This window comes from Psittacula echo (assembly GCF_963264785.1).
Source record: "Psittacula echo genome assembly, chromosome: 6".
NCBI classification, from domain to species: Eukaryota; Metazoa; Chordata; class Aves; order Psittaciformes; family Psittacidae; genus Psittacula; species Psittacula echo.
The window spans coordinates 43,646,274-43,666,093 of NC_137743.1; the positions used below are offsets into that span (position 1 = coordinate 43,646,274).

Sequence of the window (19,820 nt, forward strand, 5' to 3'; positions counted from 1 at the left end):
AATCTCTCAGTTAACATTCTGTTAGCATTTTCTTGACAAACCCTATTTTAACAGGTTCATAACTCAACCATGCACATTTACTCCCTGATGAAACTGTGCAAAAGACAAAGACATGGTAAGCATTTTCTTTTTAATGGTGGACATTTTCCACTTAATATATGCAGGAGAAATTTTCTGGATTCAACTGGTTCTTATGCTTCAATACATCAAACCCTCTTTCATATAAAAGATAAAAAAGGAGGCTGTTCATTTTGGTTCTGTAAAACTATCTAAGTGGCCTCAAAGTCTTTCAGGAGTTTAAGGTTGAGGACGAAATAAAGCACAGTTACTGTTCAGACTCTTTTTTTGGTGTAATAACCAGACAGATTTCTGATTAATAAAAACATTAGGTAATCAGTCATAAAAGCCTTAAGGAAGAGTATGAATCTCTCCTTGTGTATCAGTCTTACAAATTACAGGATAGGGAAAAATCAGCACGTCTTGAGAGACACAAAAGGTTTTCCCCAGCTGGCAGTGATGAACACAGTGTAGCCATTATGTCCATGACTTCTAAATCATGTCTCTGTTTTCCAGCCAAATATTTTGCTTGAATCCAAATACGTGGGACTGTGCAAGTCATCTGGGACTTCTGGATGTGAGGCAGCCCATTCAAAATACTCGTAGTGAGTATGGCAGTCTATGCATGAACTGGTGTTGTGCACATCAGTATTAATACAGCACATCCAGAGCACACTGCATCTCCTTATATGTCTTAATTTCGTAAATGACTGTTGGATGTGACCTGATACACTGGAACAACACTTCCGAAAGTGATTATGCAAGCCTCAAACACGAGCTTTGGTTTAACAATTTACCTCTCGTAGAAATGCAGCTCTGTAGCTGGTCACAAGTGTGACTTTGCTGATGGGCATTAGCGCTCTTGACTGTCCTTTCCTCCCAACTCCAGTGTAAATCTAAACACCTTTGGGACCCCAGCAGTACTCTGACTTGTGCCTGGCTGCCAGCACCAACCAGGATGAGTCAGCAGTGATAGTGGTATCTGTCTACATCCCAGCAGCACTCCCCCTGCAATGGGGAACAGGTTGTTCTGCTTGCTCTGTCCTCAACTCACCTCCACATTCATTAAAAGACTTTTGCAGACAATTGTTTCCAAACAGTGACAGGTTTAACTCAGTTGAAATCAGGGCCTCCACTGTGTTTTATAAGCAGAAACACAGGATGGTGTTCCCAAAAACCCCATTTAAGAAAAACCACAGGTATCTTCCAATACATGATCATTTAGTAAGTTGTGTTAAAATCACAACTGGCAGAATTCACATGCTAAATCTGTGCCGTTGGTACAGTTCACTCCTCTGTATACATAATGAAATTTTTCAACACTTAGAAAATACTTTGGCTAAATTTATCTTCCTTATTGCTAATTAAACTTTTAAAACAGGGGTTTACGTACTTTCTGACTTCCCCACCTTTCTCCTATCCTATCAAGTTTATTAAATAATCCTTTCTCCTATATCTTTCATGCTAGGATCTGAAGCAGATTCCTGTCTGGCAGAAGGACGGTTGTGACCCTTAAATCTCTTCACAGTGAGGGGGACAACAATTGCAACTGTGTCCTGTGACTGCAGCAGGAAGAACATTGAGCTATCCTGCTAAAAATCAAAACTGCAGGAAAGACAGCCACAGAATAAATTTCTTTTTAGATTTGGGTAAGCACCTGAACTAAGCCAAATCTCGAGGTTCACTCACTTGCTAGTGAAAACTTGTTAACTTCAGATACTAAGCTACAAAACTCTCACTTCACTTTTTATTTTAGCAAGCTGACACTAGCTTACCTCTATCCTAAACCCAGGAAAGCATTCCCATGGATTTGGGCAATTTACATCATAGAACAGTCTGGGCTGGAAGGGACCTTAAAGCTCATCTAGTTCCAACCGCCCTGCCATAGGCAGGGACACCTTGACCCTTTACACCTCGACACCTTGATACCTAGACTGGGCTGCTCAAAGCCCCATCAAACCTGGCCTTTAACACTGCCAGGAATGGGGCATCCAAAATGTGTCTTGGCAAATATTTAAAAGCTTTTGAAGATAGGAAAAGAAAAAGAAAACAAATCAACCAAGTGAACCTAAAGAAAAAAATGCAAACAAAACAAAATCCAGTCCAAACCTGCTGAGTATGCAGGACACGGAGCATTTTAATGAAGTTGCTTCTAAGCTGATATCCCATACATTTGCAGACCAGGCAAGTTAATAACCTGCCCTTCACATCTGATAAATAGATTTTTAACTTAACTCTATTCTGTGTATTTCACTGGACACACAAACACCCCTAAAAAGACATTCCTATATTTTCAAAGAGCACCAAAATGAAGAGGGACACATTTTATGACAATGAAGACAGTTTGCATTGGGAAAAGATTCTTTTTATGGATTTGAAAGAGACCAAAACTGCTTCTATGCATGGATACTAGCTTACTGTCATGACTTTCACATTCCTAGTTCAGAAAGTGATGCTGGAAGACTGGAGAGGGTTCAGAGAAAACTGTGACTAAATGAAAAAAAAAAAAAAAAAAAAAAATCCAAATGTTTTTCAGTAAAAATAGCTTCCCTGCAATAACAACACAAAGCTTGTAATAGACCAGATTGTCTTAAGCAGTTGCTTTGCTGAAAGATATGCTCAAAGCAGAATTAAATTTGGGAGTGCCCATGGTGTTTATAATACTAGGTCAGACTGATCACAGTGATCCTTTCCAACCTATAAACTCTGAATATATGTAGAGATTTAGTATGTCATAATTCACCTGTACTAAATTAAGAGCTCGGGAGAACAAGCCCTTTTCCAATCACAGTTCACTGAGATGGCATATAGCCATTTGCTTTTTAGGCTGCTGACTGACATGCTGCTTTATAGCACCATGGAACAGTCTGGTCTAGTTTTCACCAAGATAAAAAGCAAACACAAAGGTGAAACACGTGCAGAAAAAGATAAGGTCTGCTTTAGAAGAAAAGCCTCATTTGCATTTTCAGTGTTAAAAAGCATATGCAGAATGCTGAAACACAAAAATAGAGTTTCTTACAAAATGATTCTACAGCCATGTTTGTACATTGGCAGCTGAATGGGCTGAGATACTAATTTTGTCTTAGAACCTACTTGCCACTAGTGAAGACTCAGAAAAACACGTAAAGATATTACCTTAATTTAATTTCCTTACCCATGTAATCTCTGGTTTCTCCTCTTAGGCAGGCAGAGCATGCCAGAATGATATCCCACCACAGCTGTACTAAGGTACAAAAGTCCAGGCAGAGTGGCACCCTACCAAACTGCTCCATTGAAGTGACCAGAGCTGGCCCACTTACTGACAACATGCTCTAATTACAATCAGTCAATAAAAAGCCATCTCATGTTTTATGTGACACTGGAATTTAACTGCTAATTTGGAAATTGATTGAAAAGGCAAAACAACATCAAATTATGTATATAAGTGGCCTGTCTACTGCTGTTCACCATTTCCTCTAGGAGCTGGTGGGAGAGGCCCATGCAGATCTGTCTGCTCAGCCCATTGGGCACCTGTGAGCCCTACTGATTTCTCGCATGTAGATGTAAACCTGGGCCATGCCCTCATATCTATACTTCAGCCAAGGACCCACCACCTCTCTCCCTTTCCCTTCACTTCCTTATTCAGTTTCCTCAAAAAAAGAAAAGAGAAAGAGACATGTTCCAAATGGAAACTGCAGAAAGCCTGAAGGTCAATGGCAGGAGGGCCAAATTCTTGTTTGCAGATCACAGAAATGTTTTAGCACTTAGAAAGCAAATTCCTTCAGAAGAATTCAAACTGGAAGCTCTTCCACACGGTGGACCAAATATATTGCAAGCTCTTATGGTGACAACATCTAAATCACACATATTGGGGCCATTCAGCTCAAGGAAATGGACTGAACCTAGTAAAGTTGCAAAGTCCCAAGCTCCAAATAAGGCAGATGTAGGAGCATGCACCAGCTGCATCAATAGATTTTTCCATTCCTGTTGTGTTGAACCACTTGCTGAGACAGACGAATAGGCTTTGGAACAGTCCATAGAAATAAAGGAAGAGCAACAAATGATATACTTACTTAAAAAGTTCGTTCCTCATTATAGCTCTATTTGTTTGAGGGTCAATTGCATAGACCATGAGGTCAGACTTGGTATAATCCTCTTCAGAATACCCATCCCCAAACCTTCGTGCACCAATGGATTCCACCACGACTGTTGCACCAGGAATCTGATCTTGGACATAGCGTTCCAAAATCCTAAAGATGAGATAGAGCCAGAAAGCTGCAGTGATTTATTTGCACTAATTAAGACTGACAGTAGCCCAAAACAAGATACTAAGAAATAAAATCCACAAGCTTAGAAGGATGGTAACCTTCAAAGCACTTTAAAAAAAATCTCTGCTTCAATATAACCTCTTAAATGCTGAACTCTTCGGAAAAGCTTAGCAGTGTTAGGAGCGGCCATATGAAATAGTGTTCTTAAGTCTTGCTTTTTGTATTTATGACATCAGCTGAGTTTTAAATGGCTCATGGGAAACATCATTTATATTTTACAAAAAAACCCCTGTAATCCTTTTATTAAGCTATATGATTTCAGAACTCTTCAATTCCAGCCTTACACAGTGTGCATACAATACATTTTTGCCCACAGAAACAACTACTACTACCATGGTTTTGGTGGGCTATTTCATCTGGCCCTCCAATACAGCACAGCATATCAGATGCCAGAATACCTGGTACTCCAAAAGGCATGGATAATTTTTACAGCCATAAGAAAGCTGGAATATAAAGCCGACATGTTTACTACAGAAAAAAAATAAACTGCAGACGTTCTGCAAGCAGCAGAAAGATAGCTATGCCTGAGATAACAAGGGCATAACAACAATACACCAAAAAAAAAAGTTCTTTTTCTGAAGAGAAGGAATCATTACAAAATGCCATAGCACAGAATGGCATGCTCTGCAGATATGTGTATGAATCACAATGTGCCAATACACAAGGTAAATGCAATTCCAGAGGATTAAAATGCATTAGAGAAGATGACATATACTGGTCATTTTATTAATTCTTGTCATGCAATCAATTTCCAATATGCTTTACTGAATTTTTAGGTTTGTTTTTTGGTTTGTTTTTTTTTTTTTTGACAACTGAATGCCTGCAGACATCTTAGTTTGTGTTTTAGGAAGCCTGTGTTTTAATTCAAAATTTTCTATTTTTCTACAGTTTTCCATGCAGAACTGTTTACGGGAAAAGTCTTATAATGTGATGCCATTCCTAAAATATTCAAAAAGGCAAAAGCAGAATGGCTGTTTGCAGAATGTTCCTCCAAACAAACAAAAAATACACATGCCTATATGAGTTTGAAATGTCTTCAGTGTAGTGTGCCTGCAGATGCACCAGACTGATGGAGAAAGGACTTCACTGAACACCTGAGAAGTTTCTGCATTGACAGCAAGCACACCTGTACCTCAGATACGGAGGGTTTATGGAAAAGCATAAGCATAACTCACTAGTGCTCTAACAAGCTGCGTTAGAAAGGACAGGACCTTAATAAAATTAAAAAAAAAAAAAAAATACTCCCTTCCTCCTTGTCTGGTCCACTTCTCTAGTGGGGCCCATAAAATTTGCTGAGTTCTTGTAGCAGACTGTTCCTCTATATCTTCTGCACTGTGCATCCAATGAAAAAAGGAGGTTTAGAATTAATACAGCTCAGCTGGATGACCTTCAAATTCTGTATGCAACAGGGAGAACTGCTTCTACCATCAAGACTGAAGCTGAGGCTGGCAGCCAAGATGGCGGGGACCCTAATTCTCACAAGAATAGATGAAGCCAGAAGGAAAATGGAAAGCTGTTCAGATACTGTATCAGAAGAGCTTTAACCATGGCTGCTGGGAAAGGACAGAATACATCTCAGAGAACACAGGTCTTTACACACAGCTAATGGTGTGATGAGGTTTCCAAATTGGGACTGAGAAGAGTTCTGTTAAAACCAACAGAAAGTTTTAGAAACAAAGGCATAAAAGCATGGCTTGACTAAGGGGAAATCCTGCCTGAGCAATTTGGTGGCCTTCTATGATGAGGCTACAGAACTGATGGACAGGGGCAGAGCAGCTGACGTCATCTACCTGGACTTGTGCAAAGCCTTCGACACTGTCCCACACGACATCCTTGTCTCTCAATTGGAGAGACATCAATTTGATAGATGGACCACTCAGTGGATAAAGAACTGGCTGGATGGCCACACGCAGAGAGTTGTGGTCAATGGCTCAATGTCCAGCTGGAGACCGGTAATGAGTGGTGTCCTTCAGGGATCGGTGTTGGGACCAGTCTTGTTCAACATCTTTGTCGATGACATGGACAGTGGAATTGAGTGCGCCTTCAGCAAGTTTGCCGATGACACCAAGCTGTGTGGTTCGGTTGATACACTGGAGGGAAGGGATGCCATCCAGAGGGACCTCGACACGCTTGTGAGGTGGGCTGATGCCAACCTGATGAAGTTTAACCATGCCAAGTGCAAGGTCCTACACCTGGGTTGGAGCAATCCCAGGCACAGCTACAGGTTGGGCAGAGAAGAGATTCAGAGCAGCCCTGCAGAGAAGGACTTGGGGGTGTTGGTCGATGAAAAAATGAACATGAGCCAGCTTCAGTGTGTGCTCACAGCCCAGAAAGCCAACCGTATCCTGGGCTGCATCAAAAGGAGCGTGACCAGCAGGTCGAAGGAGGTGATCCTGCCCCTCTATTCTGCTCTCGTGAGACCTCACTTGCAGTATTGTGTGCAGTTCTGGTGTCCTCAACATAAAAAGGACATGGAACTGTTGGAACAAGTCCAGAGGAGGGCCACGAGGATGATCAGGAGATTGGAGCACCTCCCGTATGGAGACAGGCTGAGAAAGTTGGGGCTGTTCAGCCTGGAGAAGAGAAGGCTGCGTGGAGACCTCATAGCAGCCTTCCAGTATCTGAAGGGGGCCTACAAGGATGCTGGGGAGGGACTCTTCATCAGGGACTGTAGTGACAGGACAAGGGGTAATGGGTTCAAACTTAAACAGGGGAAGTTTAGATTGGATATAAGGAAGAAATTCTTTACTGAGAGGGTGGTGAGGCACTGGAATGGGTTGCCCAGGGAGGTTGTGAATGCTCCATCCTTGGCAGTGTTCAAGGCCAGTTTGGATGAGGCCTTGGGTGACATGGTTTAGTGTGGGGTGTCCCTGCCCCTGGCAGGGGGGTTGGAACTACATGATCTTAAGGTCCTTTTCATCCCTGACTATTCTATGATTCTATGAAAGCAAATATCAGTACTGGATACAAGGGCAAAGAAGTTCGGAGAAATAAACAAGAGAAGCTGGTAGTCTAAACATTCCATCAAAGCAATAAGTTATGGAACTATGTAAGATTCTCTGGGCTAATTTATGTGATCAGAAGATCAAATAAAAAAGCAATAGTTGAGTTAGGAGGCAAAAGCAAGGGAATGAGAGGAAGCATGCTGCCTAATGCACTATATTCTATCAAGGATGTACTAGCATGCAGAGGAAGACAAATCTCAACAAAAAAGGGCATCAATAACTTTAAGAAGTCACGTGTCTTAAAATCTTCTGCAGTTGCTGAGGTTACATTTTGCTGTTGCTTTTTTCCGTGACACAAGATTTCCAAAGTACAGTAATGCTGTCAAAGCAGTATCACCATCTCATAATTTTTCAAGACCACTGATTCACATTTATTCATCCAGTTTCCCTGTTGTTTGTGTGAAAGTTTAGCGTGCCCTTAAAATAGAAGCTTTTCTATTAGATTTTGAAAAATCCAAGTCTGTCAGATCCAGCTCTTAGCCTAGCAGTGAATAATACTTTTAGTGCAGCACCATTTTTGTGGGGAAAATAAAAATACAGATTTGTCTAACACATTGCTAGTTAACTGGTGTCCTCTAAACAAGCACTTGTGTTGTTTGCAAATATGGTAAACTCTACTCACCTCTACTACTGGCACGCACTTAACTGGCAGCTAAGGTGATAACCTTCCACAGACAACTCAGTAACAATAATTCTCCCAGCTGAAACTTGATAGAACAAATCTGGGAAATGCAGATTACTATAAAAATATCTCCAAACATTATGTGAATGTAAGCGACTAAAAGAAACCATAATGACCTTTAGAATGGTGTTTTGCACAAGGATTCAGATAGAACAAATATGTTTTACCAGATTTACTTCTCTATTAGTATACAATCATCCTATGTTGCTGTAGGGGTTTCCCTGCACAGAACTGTAATTTCACCCAAGCCAGAAACACCCTGTAAGGTTGGAAGGTTACAATGTAGAGTCACTTTTCTCAGAAATTCCTGGCATGGCTTCTGCTGGAATTCATTGCCTTTGAAAATGTCTCTACTAAGAAGAAGAAAAATGACTGCTACAGCTGAACGCAGGACGGAAAGCATATTTGTCTAAAACATGATTAAAATTGAAGAACAAATAGCATACTGCTGTCTGATTATGAGAAATAGGTACATCACAGTCACTGGCTTTAACTGACATGGCAAGAAACACTACAAGTATAGTGAAATGACAGTAATATTTCATCTGAAACACACAAATTGCATGCTTAGGTTGAAATATGTAGTAAAAATGTACTGAAGACTGAAAAGCAGCAATTAAGGAATGCACTTAAGAATAGGGCAGTTCCACAGAGTTACTGTAAAAGTCATTCAGCTGAACTTGTGATGCTGAAAACTGTAGTATTTTAAAACTTACTGAAAGTGGCCACCTGCTTGTAGTACTACTCACAAGAACTAATTTTTAAAATGCATACTTTAAGTAACAACAGAATCTGCAGTTCTACTTAACATCTTTGCTGGCAACATGGACAGTGGGATTGAGCACACCCTCAGCCAGTTTTCCAACACCATCAAGCTATGTGGTGTGGTCAGCACACTGGAGGGAAAGGATGCCATCCAGAGGGACCTTGACAGGTTTGAGAGGTGGGCTCATGCAAACCGAATGAAGTTCAACAACGCCAAGTGCAGAGTCAGGGCAATCCCAAGCACAAACAGGCTGAGCAGAGACTGGATTGAAAGCAGCCCTGAGGAGGAGGACTTGGGGGTGCTGATTGATAAGAAGCTCAAAATGAGTCAGCAGCATGCACCTGCAGCCCAGAAAGCCAACCGTATCCTGGGCTGCATCACCAGCAGCATGGCCAGCAGGTTGAGGGAGATGATTCTCCCTCTCTACTCTGCTTTTGTGAGACCCAGCCTGGAGTACTGTGTTCAGCTCTGGGGCCCCCCAACACAGGAAGGACATGGACCTGCTTGAGCAAGTCCAGAGGGGGGTCACAAAGATGATCAGAGGGCTGGGGCACCTCTCCTATGAAGCCAGGCTGAGAGAGCTGGGCTTGTTCAGCCTGGAGAACAGAAGGCTTAGAGGAGACTTCAGAGCAGCCTTCCAATACCTAAAGGGATCCTACAAGAAATCTGGAGAGGGAGTTTTTATAAGGGCATGTAGTGATAAGACAAGCGAGAATGGTTTTAAACAGAAAGAGGGTGGAGTTAGATTAGATATTGGGAAGAAATTCTCTACTGGGAGGGTGGTGAGGCACTGGAACAAGATGCCCAAAGAAGTGGTGAATGCTCCATCCCTGGCAGTGTTCAAGGCCAGGTTGGACAGTCTTGGGTGACATGGTCTAGTGTGAGGCGCCCCTTCCCATGGCAGGGCATTTGAACTAGATGATCTTTAAGGTCCTTTTTGACCCAAACAATGCTATGATTCTATGATTTATGAACAATTATGAACAACAGTTAGCTTAATTTGTCTGTCACTTGTTAATGCAATGAGGGTAATTACTGTCTTCCCAGCAGTGATGTAGTGAGAGGTAGAACCAGCAACTTAACTGGTAACAAGACTTTCCTCCTGCTATAACTCAATTTTAGCTCTCCAGACATAACATAATGAACAGAAATGCCTCCAGGTACATTACCATCATGTTCTGAATTCCCACGAGTGACACCAGTTAAAGCAAATTAAGACCAAGAGGATTTTCACTGTCATTGCAGACATGTGGCCGTAAATATCCTGAAGACTCAGAGATTTTTTTTTTTCATCATTAAATGCAAAAGAAATGCAAAGGCAAAAACATACAGATAGAATCACAGAATCATAGAATAGTTAGGGTTGGAAAGGGTTGGAAAAAATCATCTAGTTCCAACCCCCCTGCTATGAGCAGGGGTGCCTCACACTAGACCATGTCACCCAAGATTCTGTCCAACCTGGCCTTGAACACTGCCAGGAATGGAGCATTCACCACTTCTTTGGGCATCTTGTTCCAGTGCCTCACCACCCTCACAGTAAAGAACCTCGTCCTTATATCTAACCTGAACTTCTGCTGTTTAAGTTGGAGTCCAATATCCCTTGTCCTATCACTACAGTCCCTGATGAAGAGTCCCTTCACAGCATCCTTGTAAGGTCCCCTTCAGATACTGGAAGGCTGCTATGAGGTCTCCATGCAGCATGTCTTCTCCAGGCTGAACAGCCCCAACTTTCTCAGCCTGTCTTCATATGAGAGGTGCTCCAGCCCCCTCATCAACCTCGTGGCCCTCCTCTGGACTTGTTCCAACAGTTCCATGTCCTTCATATGTTGAGGACACCAGAACTGCACACAATACTCCAAGTGAGGTCTCATGAGAGCAGAGGAGAGGGGCAGGATTACCTCCTTCAATTTGTTGGTCACACTCCTTTTGATGCAGATATGTTCGTTTGTTGAGCTGTCCGTTGCCTTGTGGCATTCTGGTTCCAAGACCATTTCTGCAAACAGCAGACCAAAATCCAAAACCTGGGATAAGGCACAACATTCCTGTGCCACGCTTAGCACTATGTCCATGAGCTGTTAGGCACACCTGAGACATCATGCCGCATGGCATGGCTGAGGTTGCTACACCCCATTACAGGTAGAGGAGACCCTCCTGAGCACAGGACTAAACTAAGGGCCACACCCTGGCATCACAGCATCATGCTGCTTTTCCCCCACTGCTGCACAAATCCAGCATGCCAGATGTATTCCTCAGTATAGGAGAGATCCTGCTACTAGGAAAGATGCAAAGGACTACCTAGAAGGCCCTTTGGAAATTAATGTGAAAGGTCCATACAAATCAGTTAATTCATCTCAAAATATTAAATATGGAATCAGCCACACTGGGAGAATCCAGCAATGACAACTCAACTAGACTAATGGCCATAGCATAAGACTTGGTAAGTCAGCAGCAAGGTTTAATGACCCTCCACTGTCCCTGGGAGAGAAAATGCATGACATGGCCTGAAAGAGCACCGCAGTATTCCAGTAGTTTTATACCCTTGAGCTGGATTGTCAAGTTGTATGCATATCCTTTGAATAAGCACAAACAAAAGAAACAATTCAATCTGTAGAACATTTTAGATCCTCACCAGTATCTGAATTTAATTACTGGACAGCTACTTAGCAGAAAATTCTATGGAGAAAAATTATTTAAATTCTCTAGCAATTCAGTTGTCTGCTGTGTTTCTGAAGCACATAAAAATATTTTAAGAAATAATTAAAAAAACCCTCTAAAAAATCCATTTCTTAATTTCAAGACTCCAAAATAACTGGTACCATAGACTTGGACCTACAAGTGTTGAAGACTAGATATCCTGCATAACTTTTGGCTCCTTCAATGAAAATTCTAAGTCCACAAGATAGCTTATCAATAATGATAAATTCATATTCTAGGTATTTGAAAATGCAAGCAAATTTGGCAAAAATGCACAGATGAGAGCATTCAGTTCTACCAGTACACATCAGCACAGACTTTTCAAGTGTTTCATTTAATTCAAGTACACTCTCAATTTTGCTTAAATTCTGGTTGTGTTGAGTTTTTGCAAGGTTAATAATTGACAAAGAAACTGCTGGATTTTCTACTGTAATTTCACTAGCAGATAAGTAACAATTCCAGCCCATCCCACGCAGGTAGTAATAGATTTGGGGGGAAGGGGTGAGTGATACACTTGGCCCCAGATTACAGATGCCTTATTACAACATTCATACAGCACAGGGTAGGTTATACTACTTCTGTGGCCTCTGGAGAAGTACTGAGCTGCTTTGGAGCTGCCAACACAAGTCAAGAAACCCTTATTAGTCATCTCAGTCAGCCTGCTCTGTGCTGCAGTGTAGAATAAAAAAGCCAGAACTGGGGTTTATTTCTAGCCTAAGACAATTCCTTCTTTATAAAATAGTCTTTTGACAAAGATTATTTTTACGTTTACATCACACAAAAGGCATGTGTCTAGCAGGAAGGAGCACTACTGAGCCAATTTATTCTGGATATCATAACATCTACATTATTTAGAAAACAAGCCAGAGACAATGTCTTTAAACCTACTTATCTTAATCCTATAAAAGCACATTCAACTGTATACCATAAAGAAAATTTTGTTTCTTATACGGTGCTATGGTTTTTCTTCTTTTTGTGCTCATCGTGTATAATCCTGTCCTCCAATAATCCTACATGCACTCCAACTTTTTATTTCAGTATCATTTTTCCCAGTCACAGAAGCAACATTACTCTACACTCACTCAAAGGGTAATACAGAGACATCTTGACTTCGGCCCAGAAGACAATTCTTCAGATCTCAGCACAAAAGGGTTTTTACTGCAACAGTAAGCAATTTCAGAATAAAGCAGAAGTTTACAGCTTTATCTGAGAAGCCATGCACTACATTATAGTGCTTCAGAGAAAATACATTAACAGAACAGGGCTCAGTATTGAGAGGAGGGAGTAGAAGACTGCTGAACCAGTGCTTCCCAGCTGGCAGTGGAAGTAGCAAATGGAAAAGCTGCAGTTGAATAAGCTTTGGTCTCTATTACCTAACTTAATAAAGGTAGCCTACTGTTATTAATCATCCTGATTATAGCAGAGGGAGACTAAGATCAGCTAAGAAACAGAATGGGCTCTGTTAAACACTGTACAAAGTGAGAACTACAGCATGCATTGCATTCTCCAAGCAAAGCCAAATGTAGGGTGGGTATGAAATATAATGCAGCCAGTTGGTGGCAAATGTCCCTCTAATCTACTTATTTTATCTAATAAAATATAATCCATTATCCAATTTATTTATTTGCTAACTTTGCAATTTAATTTAGAATGAAACAATACAGTCAATGAAGTGGAAGGGAAAAAGGCAGAGGGGAGGTGGTCTGAAGGGCCAAGAAAAATGAACCCATAAAACAGCATCAGAGAGTGCAGAGACAAGGAACAAGGCAGCTACAGCAATACGCGAGACTAAAGAACATTTAATAATGGGGAAGAAAGTAAATGCTAGCCGTAAAGAGTGCTTAATGGCAAGTTCACCCACACCACCCCAATATGCAACAGTCACCTGTAATTAGGTTTAATTCAGTAATCACGTGGCAAAAATCATAAAGCGAGCAACAGAATGGTACTTCTATGGCAAAACTAATGAGTCTGAATGATTTATACACTGCAACTTCAGCTAGCAGGAAATACATGCTTATTTTCTAGCAATTTATGGACTGAGAAGAAAAAAACCACTAAGTTTTTTAGGTATGCTAAGGTTGAATATTTTAATACACTCAGGAGTGCTTTCAGAGGTACTGTGTTTCTGAACAAGCTCCTCTAAGGTGTCCTACTCAAGAGATAGCTGTGTCTGCCTTTACTAAAGGCACCAAGAATGCTGGAATCCCAGTGATGACTCATAACATATGATTTCATTATACACTGCCACATCTTGATAAGTATGTGACATTTCACAGGCATTCACTCATGCTCCTGATTACTGAACATACCAACATTCTTCCAAAAAAGAAAGCAGGAACAGAGATATAAAATACAATGATACACACAAGTGCCACGTAAAGCCCTCACATCAGCTGTCCTTTTTAAATACCACCAGCTGGCTTCTGCAACTGAGATTAGAAAACACCATTTGCCATATTGTCAACAGCAAAATGCTACTGAAGGGAATGATCAATCTTTTGAAACAATTCCCTGAAGAGAGGACTGTGTAATCCAGCTCCTATACATAAAATATATTTTCTCATATGCTATGATTATACATAAAATTATATATTATGTACAATGTTCTTGTGATGCATATTATGATATATAATTTATAGCAATATATATTGCTACAGTATATATTATGACATTCCTTTTAAGTGGACCACAATTTCTATGCAGCAGAGCAGACACTCCTTTGAGAAATGATGGCAGTCAACTTTATGTATGCAAACAATTAAGTTAGCAGTCTAAAAACACTCACTCTATATATCTCCAAGGATCAGCACTTTGGATTTTCTACTAATGAACTGCCTGGTCACTTCTACGTTGCATTAGAGGTTTTGAGTGTGGATTTGCTCAAACTATGGAACTACCGCTTTCTTTTAAAAGCATTAAGGTATAAAGGATGGAAGTCTATAACAGGCTAAAGCACACATGGAGAAAAGTTCCCTTGAATTATCACATGTGCTATTTCTAGTAGTTTTGTCTTGAAGAGTAGGGACTAACCTCTATTAAGATGCACATGATACACATGAACATCCAGAAGACAGAAAAAGTTGCTACACAGAAGCATTTTCACTTGGATTCCACTTCCAGAGGCAGATCTGGCCAGGAAGCTGCATGCACCTAAATTCCTCAGCCCACGAGAGCGCAAAATGCTTGAGCGACACAGAGAGAAGGCAAGCTTGATAGCCCACAATATGCAACAAGTACAAGCATTTTGGGATCTCTGCCTCTGCACTGTAACAGGCACCATGACTTGTCTGTTTTTCAGTCAAGATAACAACAATCACCACCAAGATCCCACTGAAAATACAGGAGACTACAGAAACTTCTTGATGTGGGAAGTTAAGATTTCAGTGTTCAAATATTTATACTTATTACATAATTTCTTATTAAATAATAAAACAATTCTCTATTGTTTTATCCATGCATGTTTATTAGCTGCATGAGGTCATTCCAATTAAATACTCCTACACTACCACTGGGAGATTTTCTTCATGTGGATGGAAAAGAAACTCTGTTCTTTCCAGGCTCACTACAAGGAGGAAAGAATAATGTGGTAAACCTCACACAGTTTTTGAAAGTGAGGAGACAATCCTCACAGTGTTCTTTAACAACTCCAAAGGAGTCCAAGTGCAGCTAAATGTGCTTTCTCTTGATTAGCTTAGAAAGCACACACAATGCAAAAAGCATCAACATTGCAAATGATGCCCAAATGGTTTTGGCTAGCTGTAGTTCAGGTAGAAAGTATTCCCCAAGCAGTATTATCCCATTTTGTAGGGTTTGTAGGCTGTAGGGCAAAACCAGCCTTTTCAAGAGGAATGGCTATGGAGCATTTCATCAAAGCACTCATTTTGAGCCACTCCATTATTTCATTTCAGAGAAAATTATTTTCCATCTATAGAAGCATGTACAGAGGAATTTTGTTAGCAAGACATTTCCATTACTTATGGGATGAGAGAAACAGAGGTCTCTCCTGCTAATGTGGAACACCAAATTTTAGCTAGAAGCTTAAGTTGCAATCATATGAAACCCAAAGAACTAAATGCTCTAAGTATGAGGTTACCTATTTTACTCTAGTTGAAATGCTGTTCCTTGCCCAACATGTAAGCAATCACAAACATTGCCATATTGAAAAAACAGTGTTATCTGCCTTCACCAAATTTTCTAAGGAACACACACTGAAATTTCCACTAAACCTCACTCCATTTTCTCTGTCATCTTCTGCAGCAGACATAAATGGGTCTGTCTGAACAGACGTAAATATAGTAGGTGAGAAAAATGGCAAATCTGACATTGATGTACAGTCTGGAGGATATGAAAAACTTGATGAAATTAAAATAGTCAGAGGAAAACCAAGATCCCTAGTGAATGACTGCAAAGGATCACAACACTATTAGAAACATTAGCTAAAGACATAGCTATTGCATCCCTCAAAAAGCCAAATTCCTAAGCCAAATAGGTAGTGATGCTTTAAATCTTTTCTTCTATGGTACGCTTCCTTTCTTTGGACCATTAACCAACATACATCTCAGGGCTATGCTGAGTAAGCCTTTCCAGGGTGGTAGAACAGAATTATATATTTCTCTATACCTTGTATCCACCCTCTAGTGAAAATAACAGGCAAGTACGGAGAATCTGTTATAACTGGTCCTCCAGAATGTTTAAATCACTATTTATTTTATTGTGAAAAATTGCTATAATTTCAAAAATGACCCAGCTACCCACTTCCCTATTATTCCCCATCACCAAGTATTGCAATTAGTGGTTAAATGTTGCATTTTCAGGGAACACTTACTATCACTCAAGTGCCAAAATGAGAGGAGAAAGAGCTGAATAACCTCTGTAGTGATAAATTCAGTTAATGATGTAGTCTTTTTATCTATTAATGAATTACACAAAGTCTTCTAATTTTATATATTAGTGCATTATTTGAAATGGCTCAGAAAACTCTTTGGACAAAAGTACTTCAGCCTGAAAAGGTGTCAAAATTATTTGATTTTCCTTTGCCTATGGCTGTATCTTCTGTATAGCCATATTTTTATATGACTTTATAGAAAAAACACAGATTCCTATTGATCTGGTTTTATGTCCTACATGAATTATTAAAGCCTTTATAAAAACAGGGAAAGAGCAATCTTTTAAACTTTAGGAAAAAAAAAAAAACAAGAAATTTGAAGATGGAAATGAAATAAATGTATTTCTATTTGAAACAGACAAGTACATAGATGCAAAATTGTTTCTGAAACCTTTGCTCTCTTCAAATATTTCCAGTAAAGAATGCAACAATTTTAAAACAAGCTAATGGAATCTCTTCCAGCAAAGGCTGTCCTTAAAAGCTTACTCTTAGAAGTGAAATCCTTATGCTACACTCCTTTGCTAGCTTCACACTGTTCGAGAAGGTTGTGAATGCTCCATCCTTGGCAGTGTTCAAGGCCAGGTTGGATGAGGCCTTGGGTGGCATGGTTTAGTGTGAGGTGTCCCTGCCCACGGCAGGGGGGTTGGAACTAGATGATCTTAAGGTCCTTTCCAACCCTAACTATTCTATGATTCTATGACTTCCCAAGCTAATTTTGAGAACTCAAAACCTGACAATGTTTTTTTTTTTTTTCTATTTTTGCAATCATTCAAGTGCTTCATTCACTGTGGAATATAGAATCATAGAATTGTTTAGGTTGGAAAAGACCTTTTAGTTCATCAAATCCAACCATTGTATTTACACATCAGTCAGAGACTTCCATGCACAAGGGCCAGAACAGCATGAAACAAGTTTTACAAGACTCCAGCATGGCAGAAGAGTTTTTTTGGAGCATGGAGACTGATGAATGTGGCTCTGGGCCATTTTCCAAGACTGTGGCAGGATACGCCTGATACTCCTCTTGGCCTCAAAGGAGAGGAGTGAGGGTATGGTTACGGCACAATTCATTATTGAGGCACTGAACACTGCTGAGACCTGCTAGGACCTGGAAACAAGCTGCTCCAGTGTTTGTAAAAGCAGATCTTTGCAGAGACTGTGAAAGGGCAATATGCTATCTGCTCTTCCTGTTCTTGCCACGTCACCTGTTGCAGCATTCATGCTCTCAGTCCCATGAATAGTGTCATGTGGTTGACACTCTTCATTGAAGTCAGGCTTGTTTCATCCTGTTTTTAAACTGCCTTCTATAAGAGACATCAGTATTTTGCTGGTGGTTCCTTGACACCAGGACAGTCCAAAACTGGGAAGATCTCAAACACAGCATAAGTCCAATTTAGCATGAGATTGTCCTGTGTCACTTAGAAACAAATGGTACTGAACACGTGTTCATCTTCACCACCCAAGAAAGCAGAAGCCCAGACAGGCTACGAACTACTCTGCACAGAAAAAATTGCACAACGCAGCACACTAAGGTGAACTTGGACGTTTAGAAAAGCAGAAACAAACATTTCCTATTACTGTCCCTAAAGATGTATTGTTCTTTTGTCTCCCCAGCCAACACAAACACCTGACACTTTTGGAAAGCTAGATCTTAAGTGTTAAGCAAGCAGACTCCTTTATTATTCTTAGCTCTAAGAAATGGAGTCCCTGTGAATATAGACTATTGTCTGAACAACTTAATTAGTGTTTCTGACGTTAGAATCTATCAGAACTAATATACACCTGGCTAAAAATAGAGAAGGGGAAGGAAAATATTTTAAATCTTCAGAAGCAAATCCACTGATATTTTTTCCTAGCCTAGCGAAGACATGAGCCATTTACAGACAACACATTCTTTTTCAGTGAGTGATTATATCACCATCCCCAAGGTATTTCAAATTACGTGGAGAGGTAAAGGTATGACAACAGGCAGGATGGAACAGACCTGTTGAAATCTGAGAAATGCCATTTATCAGTGTGTAATGAAGTTACAGAAGAATACAAAGATATGTTTCTAAACTATTTGCTATAGTATTTTCTTTCCCGTATCATCTAAATCATGATCATATGCCTAATGACACAAAGTATAGGAAATTGTCTTACAAAAAGAAGCTTGAATTGAAAACCTGACTCCTGGCAGCTGATGATGCTGTGGTGTATGAATGCTATTAAAACATATTTTACTAAAAGGATTTTAGCTGGTTTCCAATATGATACAATATATCCCCTTTATTGCAAGGTATTAAGGTTTCTAATTACCCATCCCCCCATCACAACATTTTATGCATGCTAGGCCCTTATATTGACACCCTGTAACCATTGTTTTTCAATTAAAATTTTATCATGATAACATAGAATGGTTTGGGTTGGAAAGAATCTTAAAGAAGCTAGTGGTATTAACCGTACCACTATAATTTTTCTAAATTCTGCTTTCCCATACAGCTACATCACCCAAATAAAACCATAGTGAAGCAATACAGCTCACCAAGACATGCTACCTCAACCTTTTGCAGATGTGCTTTGTTTTGTATCCTGGATTCTGACAGATGCAGTTTCTGTGCTCAGTGTTTGGAGGCTCCACTATGGTCTGTATTAGGGGCAGCTCTACACCAAGTTTCAGCCCACAAAGTGGGCAAACGTGCAAGCAAAGAAGTGCTGTAGATCTGCCATCTCTAGGGGAGGGACAAAATGCAGATTTGGAGGTGGGGGGAGTGGTGCTGCCACTCAGCATGTTGCACTCCCCATCAAAACACCTGCTTGCTCGTTTTCAAGTCTTTGGCAATAAAGAAGATCATGGCATAAAAGGGAGCACTCTTTGCTGAATCTAAACATAAACCCAGTGAATTGTCTGAAATTTGTAGAGTAAATAAATTTATTACCCTATAAGTTGGTCTTTGTTTTGTTCCACAAGGGTGGGAGGAACATTAGAGACGATGACTTGCATATCCAACTGATTGACCACAGAGACCTGGAAACAAAAGAGTGAAATTCAATTGGCACTCCCATGCATAGCATCCTCCCCATACAAAAAGAATGGAATAATAACTTTCCAGCCATCATAGCCATGTCCTGATATACAGATTTCTCATTTTAATTAGGAGTAAGTGAGCTGGGAAATCTTGCTTTTCTTGGCAGCCAAAACCAACAAAGAGCAGACAAAGAATTAACTAAAACAGTAATTGCAGGACTGCATCAGAATTATAGGGACAGACTATGAAACATGATCTTCACAGTTTAGACTTCACTTACAGAATCATGGATCTGTAGATTTTACATTACCATGTAGATTTTACATTTTAACTCTTTCCTCTAAAAGGGCCAGAAAAAAAGTCTCAAATATACTCAATACTTGTGTTTTGTTTGAAAAAAAAAAAATATTCCAGAA

The 19,820-nt window shown here is 40.2% G+C and overlaps 1 protein-coding gene across 3 annotated transcripts in view; it reads right to left on the minus strand.

Annotated features, from left to right (window-relative positions):
• Window positions 1–19,820, minus strand: part of PCDH15 (protocadherin related 15) — a gene marked incomplete at both ends in the record, with an annotated part of 382,058 nt that overhangs the window by 28,382 nt on the left and 333,856 nt on the right. For all 3 annotated transcript variants that reach the window (XM_080620329.1, XM_080620327.1, XM_080620328.1), the window contains 2 exons: window positions 4,110–4,286; window positions 19,315–19,403. In XM_080620329.1, the coding sequence (XP_080476455.1) occupies window positions 4,110–4,286; window positions 19,315–19,403 (266 nt within the window). The remainder of the gene's footprint in view (window positions 1–4,109; window positions 4,287–19,314; window positions 19,404–19,820) is intronic.